The following is a 7875-nucleotide window of genomic DNA, read 5'->3' on the forward strand; positions in this document are numbered from 1 at the left end:
TCCTTGCTCTGCTCCTCTGTGAGAACCCTGCCCTTCGTTCCTGCCTGTAGACTGCTCCGAACTGCTGCTAGTTTGGCACTGCCTGATTCAAATCCGTGTTGGCTCAGATAAACAAATAAACTCCTAAAATTTTAATACACCTCAGTTTACCTTTGCTACTGCTGACAGGAAGTAGGCTTCACCAGTGGGCATGAATGAGGAGGAGGCAGCACGGAGGTTCTCAGGAACGCAGGGCCAGCCATTTGTCCAGGGCGCCCTGATTAGGGGTGCGTTTGAACCCACAGCCCTCTGGGATGAGCCGCTTTTCAGCCACCATGTTTTCAAATTCGTCCCCATTAAACTTAGTAAAGCCCCACTTCTTGGAGATGTGGATCTTCTGGCAGTCAGGGAACTTGAACCTGGCCCTGTCTAGGGCCTCAGTTACATGCCCCCTTTTCCGCAGCTTGGCACAGATGGACATGATGATTTGGCCAATGTTGACCTTGGCCACTGTGCCCTGGGACTTTCCAAAGGCACCATACATACCTGTCCAGAGCCTAAACTGGGGATAACATGAGGTCAGACATGAATGTCCACTGGAAGATCTGTCTCCAAGGTCCCTTAGGGCAAGCCCTATAAGCAACAGACTTCATACCCTGCTAAGGAGGTTACGGTTGGCAGCTGTGGCACACCAGCCCCCACGGGGAAAGAGCACAAAGGGCTTCACTGGCTGCAGAGTGTTTACCTTTGAAGAGACCAGGCGCAGCTTCTTTCTCTCTCTCACACCCCACATCCAGTCCAGTAGGAAATTCCTCATTTTCCAAACACATGCAGAATTCAATCACTTCTCCTCCTTTTTAGCGATACCACCACGGGTTTGGTCACCAAACCCTCTTCCCTGACCTTGGCCCCAGTCTCCTCACCAGTCTCTTTTGCTTTTACGTTTTCCTGCCTTTGGTCTGCTTTCGACACAGCAACCAGAATGAGCCTATTGAACCAAAGTCAGATCATATCAACTTCTGCTTACGATTCTCTGGTTCCTTTCTCACTCAGAATGAAAGCAAGGGCCTAACGACCCACAAGCCACCCGAGCTGCACACCTAGCTTCTCTGGGCTTAGCTGCTCATCTCTCGTCTTGACCACTCCCTCCTGTCACCCTGGCCTCTTGCTAACCTAGCAGATACCAAGTGCACCCCTCCTTCATGCCTCTATGGGGGTTTATTCTGTCGAGAATGCTCCTTCCGTAGAGTTGCAAACAGCTTGCTCCCGCGCTCGTTCAGCTCTCCATTCAGAAGCCTCAGTGAGATCCCGGACCACACTATCTAAGACTGCAACCCCTCGGATAAAAGATCTGAACAAACTGGGCGAATGATCTCAACAGACAACTTTCCAAAGAACATACACAGATGGCAAATCATCCCAAGAAAACATGCTCGACATCATATGTCATTAGGAAAATGCAAATTAAAACAACTAGTAATAATAATAATGGACAACACCAAATGCTGGTAAGGATGTGAAGCAATAGGGACTCTCATTCACTGCAGGCAGGAACGCCAAAAGCCCAGCCAGGAGCACTGGGGGCAGTGGCCCACGCCTGGAGTCCCAGCTACTTCGGAGGCTGAGGCAGGAGAATGCCTTGATCCCAGGAGTTCTGGGCTATGGTGCCCTCTGCCATTTGGGCATCGGCACTAAGTTGGGCATCAACATAGTGGCCTCCCACGAGCTGGGGGGACCATCAAGTTGCCTAAGGAGGGGTGAATCGGCCCAGGTCAGAAATACAGCAGGTCACGGGACACCTGGGTGTCTCAGTCAGTTAAGCATCTGCCTTTGGCTCAGGTCACGATCCCAGCGTCCTGGGATGGAGTTCCACATCAGGTTCCTTGCTCAGTGGGGAGCCTGCTCCTCCCTCTACCTCTGCCCCTCCCCCTGCTCGTGCTCTCTCACATGCTCTGACAGGTACATAAATAAAATCTTAAAAAAAAAAATGCAGCAGGCCAAAACACCTAATCTCGTTAAAATGATACAGCCACTGTGGAAGGTCTTTTGACAGTTTCCTGCAAAACTAAACAGACTTACAACACAAGCAACTGCACTCAGTTATTTACAAATGAGTTGGAAACTTTGGTCCACACAAAAACCTGCACGTGGATACTTAGAGCAGCTCTCTTCACGACTGCCAAAAACCAGAAGCAGGCAAGATATCCCTCAATAAACAAATGGGTAAACCAACTATACCTCTGTACAATGCACTAGTACTCGGCGGTAAGGACAAAGGAGCCGCCAAGCCACAAGAAGACACAGAGGAAACCTAAACGTGTACTTCTAAGTGAAAGGAGCTAACTGAAACGTCTGCGTGTGGTGTAAGTCCAACTACACGCCATTCTAGAAAAGGGAGAACTGCAGAGATGGATTGACCTATGATTGCCAGGGACTCGAGGACAGGCCGAGATGAAGAGGTGGAGAACAGGAACTTCAGACAATAAAACCGCTCTATACAGTAGCACAGCGGTAGAGACACGACACTGTGTATTTGACAAAACCCGTAAGACTGTACAATACAAACAGGAAGCCCTATTGTACTCTACGGAGTCACTTAATAATAATGTGTTAATATCAGCTCATCAACTGTAACAAATGTATCACACTAAACCAAGATGTGAGTAACAGGGGAAGTTGTTGGGAAGAGATTTATATGGGAACTCTGTACTTCCTGCTCAGTTTTTCAGTAACGAATTATTTTAAGTGAGACACAAATTGCAGCTATTCCCACAGGCACCTCCTATGCCTCTTTCCTGCTTTACTTTTCCCTGGAGAACTTATCACCATTTAACATAATGTATTTTTTACTGATTTATTTTGTTACTATCTGCCTGAAACACCACCCCTCCCTTACCCAGATGCTAACACGCAAAAGCGAGATCCACCAGAAAAAAACATTTTAATGCTTTATTTTGATGCAATTTAAATTTAAAGAAAAGTTGCAAGAATAGATCAAAAATTCCAATATATCATTAACCTAAATTCATCAGTTGTTGTTTAAAACCCCCTCTTTTTAAAAATATTTTATTTATTTGTTTGTTTGTTTATTTATTTATTTGACACAGAGAGACAGAGAGTCAGTGCGAGAGGGAATACAAGCAGGGGGAGTGGGAGAGGGAGAAGCAGGCTTCCCACAGAGCAGGGAGCCCAATACAGGGCTCGATCCCAGGACCCTGGGATCATGACCTGAGCCAAACGCAGATGGTTAACGACGGAGCCACCCAGGCACCCCTATATTTTGCCCCTTTGGCTGCAGTGGCTTCATGTCTCTCTTGCTGTCACTGTCCATCTCGCTTACGTATGTCTACATAAATGCTCTTATGTACATATAAAGATATATAAAGAACATAAGATACATTTATATATATATATATATGATATGTAGAAAAGACATGATGAATATATACATATATATTTAGTTCCATATCATCTGTTCTATACATTTTTTCTACATATAGCACATCTAATTGTAATAGCTGTAATTACCCAAATCTCAAAATTAAACAATTATACAATACTATCATCTAATTCAGAGTTCATTTTCAAATAACATCGGTTGTCCCAGGAGTGTTTTTTATAGTTCTTTTTCCCTAATCCAGAGCCCAGTCCAGGATTATGCGCTGCATTTAGTAATCTGGAAAACTCCTCAGTCTTTCATTGGTTGTGGTGGTGTTCTCTCCTGACCTTGATATTTTTTAAGAGTTCAGCCCAGTTACTTGGCACATGTCCCTCCACTCGTGCTTGTCTATTTCCTCATGATCAGATTTGGATTATGCGTTTTTGGCAGGAACCCTACCGAAGTGGTATGTCCTCAGAGCATCATATCAGGAGATACAAGATGATGGTCTGTCCTAACGTGGGCGATGTTATCTTGCATGTCCTACATCCAACAGATTTCTCCAAAAAGGGAATTTTGTATATTTCATTCACTGCTGGATCCCGAAAACCTAGAAGAGTGCCCAAAATAGGCGCTGAAAGAACGTGCTGGGTGAATGACAAAGTGACTTTCAACTCTCTGGAGCTGAAAAGACAAACAGAAGGAAGAGCAGGGAAAAGAGTAAAAGCCCACGGGTTACAGCTGTGTCGGGGCGCCTGCGGGGCTCCGTGGGTTAAGCCGCTGCCTTCGGCTCAGGTCTGATCTCAGGGTCCTGGGATCGAGCCCCGCATCGGGCTCTCTGCTCAGTGGGGAGTCAGCTTCTCCCTCCCCTCTGCCTGTCTCTCTGCCTGCTTGTGATCTTCTCTGTCAAATGGGTGAATAAAATCTTTAAAAAAAATCATCACTATGTACATTTTATGTTCATAAATATTATTTAGAAGATTTCCAGGACATTTCTATTAATAATACCGCTAATAGCATGAGATTTCCAGAGTCGTCATACTCTTGCTAGTGTAAACTTATTTTCTAGTGTACTGATGATACAGACTTGACCCCCATAACAACTCATTGTAAGATGATCCTCATTCTCAAAAGCTTTTTCAACTCTTTCAGAAGAAAATCTTCTAAATGATATACCAGAGAAGCCTCAGAGGCCTGTTTCATAGACTACCAACTTTTATTCTAGTACCGTTAGTGGCAATGTAGGTCTTAGGTAAATATAATTTACCTCAAGACGTCTCTAATCTGGTTAATAGTGCCTTGCAATTAAAAAATAATGTAAAAAGAAAAATGGTCACATATTCAAGCAATGTGCTAAGGGAAGAAAAGAAGGACATGAACATATTATCCTAAAGAAATTCAATTTTTTCAACCAAACAAGCAAAAGTCAATTTTGATTGGTTTGGTGTCCATCAATGCTTACAAGTAAGTGCAAACGGAAAACTATGTGAAGCATTTTGTTTTAAATCATATTTTACTTTTTTTTTTTTCTGAGAAAGAGAGAGAGAGCAGGTATGCACTCACACAGCTGGAAGCAGGGCAGGAGAGGGAGAGAGAGAATCCTAAGCAGGTTCCACACCCAGCATGGAGCCCAACATGGGGCTCAAACTCACAACCCTGAGATCAGGACCTGCGCCAATATCAAGAGTCAGATGCTTAACCAACTGAGCCACCCAGGCGCCCCTTAAATCATAGCTTAAAAGCAATATTGAAAGTGAACATTTGAAGCTTGATTTTTAAGTATTAACATAATTAATAGTTACATTTTAATATAAAGAAGAATTTTTCTCTTTTGATTTTCAAAAGTTTTACTGAGGGGCACCTGTCTGGCTTATCTCAGAGCTGTAAGCTCTGAGCCCCACACTGAGTGTAGAGATTACTTAAAAATGAAATCTTGGGCGCCTGGGTGGCTCGGTGGGTTGGGCCGCTGCCTTTGGCTCGGGTCATGATCTCAGGGTCCTGGGATCGAGTCCCGAGTCGGGCTCTCTGCTCAGCGGGGAGCCTGCTTCCTCCTCTCTCTCTCTCTCTCTGCCTACTTGTGATCTCTCTCTGTCAAATAAATAGATAAAATCTTTTAAAAAAACAATGAAATCTTGAGGTGCTTGGGTGGCTCAGTCAGTTAAGCGTGGGACTCTTAATTTTCAGTGAAGTGTCGGACTCCTGATGTCTACTTGGGTCATGATCTCAGGGTTATGAGCTTGAGCCCTGTGTCGGGCTCTGTGTTGGGTGGGAGGCCTCCTTACGATTCTCTCAGGCGCCTGAGTGACTCAGTCTTAAGCAACTACCTTCCGCTCAGGTCATGACCCTGGGGTCCTGGTATGGAGCCCTGCATCACGCTCCCTGCTCTAGGGGGAGCCTGCTTCTCCCTCTCCCACTCCTCCTGCTTATGTTCCCTCTCTCTCTGTCAAATAAATAACTAAATCTTAAAAAAAAAAAAATTCTCTCTCTCCCTATCCTTCTGCCTCTCCCCCACTGCTAGCACACCTGCACACCTACTCTCAAAAAAGTAAAAAATAAAAATCTTTAAAAAATTAAAAATAAAAATTTTACTGACACTGAAATCATCCCTGCTGTTGACAGCTTTTTCCCATCTCCCTACAAGGCAGCGGGAAGCCCATATAAGTAAGTCTGTGAGGCACTGATTAGTCAAAAGCCAAATCTTTTAAAAAGTTTCTGGCCTCATTGTTTCAGTCCCGCAGGGATAGAAAATTTGTGTGTAGTGATTTCCCATATCCACTTGGGAGTTCATTATATAAACAGATAATGACACATCCCACAGACAATACTTGACTAAATATTAGGTAGGTCTTTTTTTTCTTATTTGTAAATTCTTTCATCAGGAAAATGCAATTCTGTTTGTCTGACATAAATTGGAATGACATGAAATCAAGTCTGTTTGCTAATTGTGTAAAATCTGGATGTAGGCTCCTATTTTCTACATGTTTCCTCCTGCCTCCTCGAGTTAATATTTGGCAGAAAAATCCTTTTGCCCTGATGCGATTAGAAAGGAAGTACGCTTGGAAGTGGCATAAATACACACCAGAAAATTAAAATTTTAAAAATTTATGTGCAGACATGATTAAAGGAGGGATTCCATTCATATTTACATGTCATCTAGAGGGGAAAAAACATCTGTATTCTTTAAAATTTAATTTTTTTCAGTGTTCCAAAATGCATTGTTTATTCACCACACAAAAACCATCTGTGTAAGAACAGTTTACACTCAACGGTGACATGTCGCCTCAAGAAATGATTTTAGCCCCACCAAATGCTCTGATCAGCACCAATTTAATGTCCTCTGCCTCTAACCCTTTAGAGTCTCATTCTTTTCTGACATTTAGACAACATTCCTTTTTCTTTTTCTGTAATTAGTCACTCGTTCCCCTTTTTTGGTTGGAGGGAAGGGAGAGGGAGGGAGAGAGAGAATCCCAAGCAGGCTCCACGCCCAGCACGGAGCCCAGCGCAGGGCTCGGTCTCACCACCCCAAGATCATGACCTGAGCTGAAATCAAGAGTCGGACACTTAACCGACTGAGCCCCTCAGAGTCCCCAATTCTTTCAACTTAAATATTTCAGGAAAGAGCTTGTTGTGGTTTTACCAAGGGAAGTGAGCCACATTCAGGGCCTTAGCCTGCTCAAATGGGGCCCAAGGGACCAACGTTTCATTCCTGAAGGGACCTTCCCTATCCCAGAGCAACAGCACCATTTCCCACTACACGGTATGGACAACCAATCAGGCGTTCTAATACCCGGAATCTTTTTCAAAGATTGGTTTCTTCATTTGAGAGGCAGAGGGAGAGCAAGGAAGAGAATACGCAGCAGACCCCCTGCTGGGCACAGAGCGTTCTCGGGGCTCAGTCCCCACCCGGGGCCCCATCCCAGGACCCTGGGATCATGGCCTGAGCTGAAGTCCAAGAGTCGGCCGCCTCACTGACTGACCCACTCAGGGGCCCTTGGGAATCTTTGCATATTTTCCTTAACAACTACAACCACAACACCACCATCCCAGTTAGACACAACACGCACCATTCGAACCACCTCGGGGAGCCATTTTTACATCCAAGCCGCCCACAGGGAGAAGCACATAATCACCTTCTCCTCCTCCCACCTCCCACTCCCTCTGCTGAGGGACGGAACACCCAAGAAAGGGAACAAGTGGATAAGCCAATTTAAGAAATGGTGGGTGAAGTTTGAAATCTGTTTGAAGATGCAAAGCTTCCACACCGTCAGACCCCAAAACCATGGAAACCCTCGGTTCTCACTTGAAATGCCTCTGTCCCGAGACTCTGTACTGGCCGGTGGGCACGTGACCACATTATTAATTGCTACTGTTCGTTCTCTTTACCTGGGAATCTTCACGTTTTCTCAGTCTTCAAAAAAGAGGAAGACCTTTGCAAACTAATTCCGTGTCAGGAAAGTTCATTTGTAAATGTTATTTTTTTAGGCAATAGCTGAAATACACCACTGGCCTTCAGCATC

The 7875-nt window shown here is 44.7% G+C and overlaps 1 protein-coding gene and 1 non-coding gene across 2 annotated transcripts; both read right to left on the reverse strand.

The window, feature by feature from the left end:
- Positions 1-220: 220 nt before the first annotated feature.
- Positions 221-523, reverse strand: LOC116576760 (60S ribosomal protein L10-like). The gene has a single exon (XM_032319263.1). It carries the CDS (start codon positions 521-523, stop codon positions 221-223), a length of 303 nt encoding a protein of 100 aa, XP_032175154.1.
- Positions 524-582: 59 nt separating this feature from the next.
- LOC116576828 lies at positions 583-715 on the reverse strand. The gene has a single exon (XR_004280291.1). It is a non-coding gene; the product is annotated as a small nucleolar RNA SNORA70 (small nucleolar RNA).
- Positions 716-7875: the final 7160 nt, after the last annotated feature.

The sequence above is a fragment of the Mustela erminea genome, chromosome 17, assembly GCF_009829155.1.
Source record: "Mustela erminea isolate mMusErm1 chromosome 17, mMusErm1.Pri, whole genome shotgun sequence".
NCBI classification, from domain to species: domain Eukaryota; kingdom Metazoa; phylum Chordata; class Mammalia; order Carnivora; family Mustelidae; genus Mustela; species Mustela erminea.

Coding starts and splice junctions, on each gene's coding strand:
- LOC116576760 (XM_032319263.1), bottom strand. CDS start 523: ATGTATGGTGCCTTTGGAAAGTCCCAGGGCACAGTGGCCAAGGTCAAC.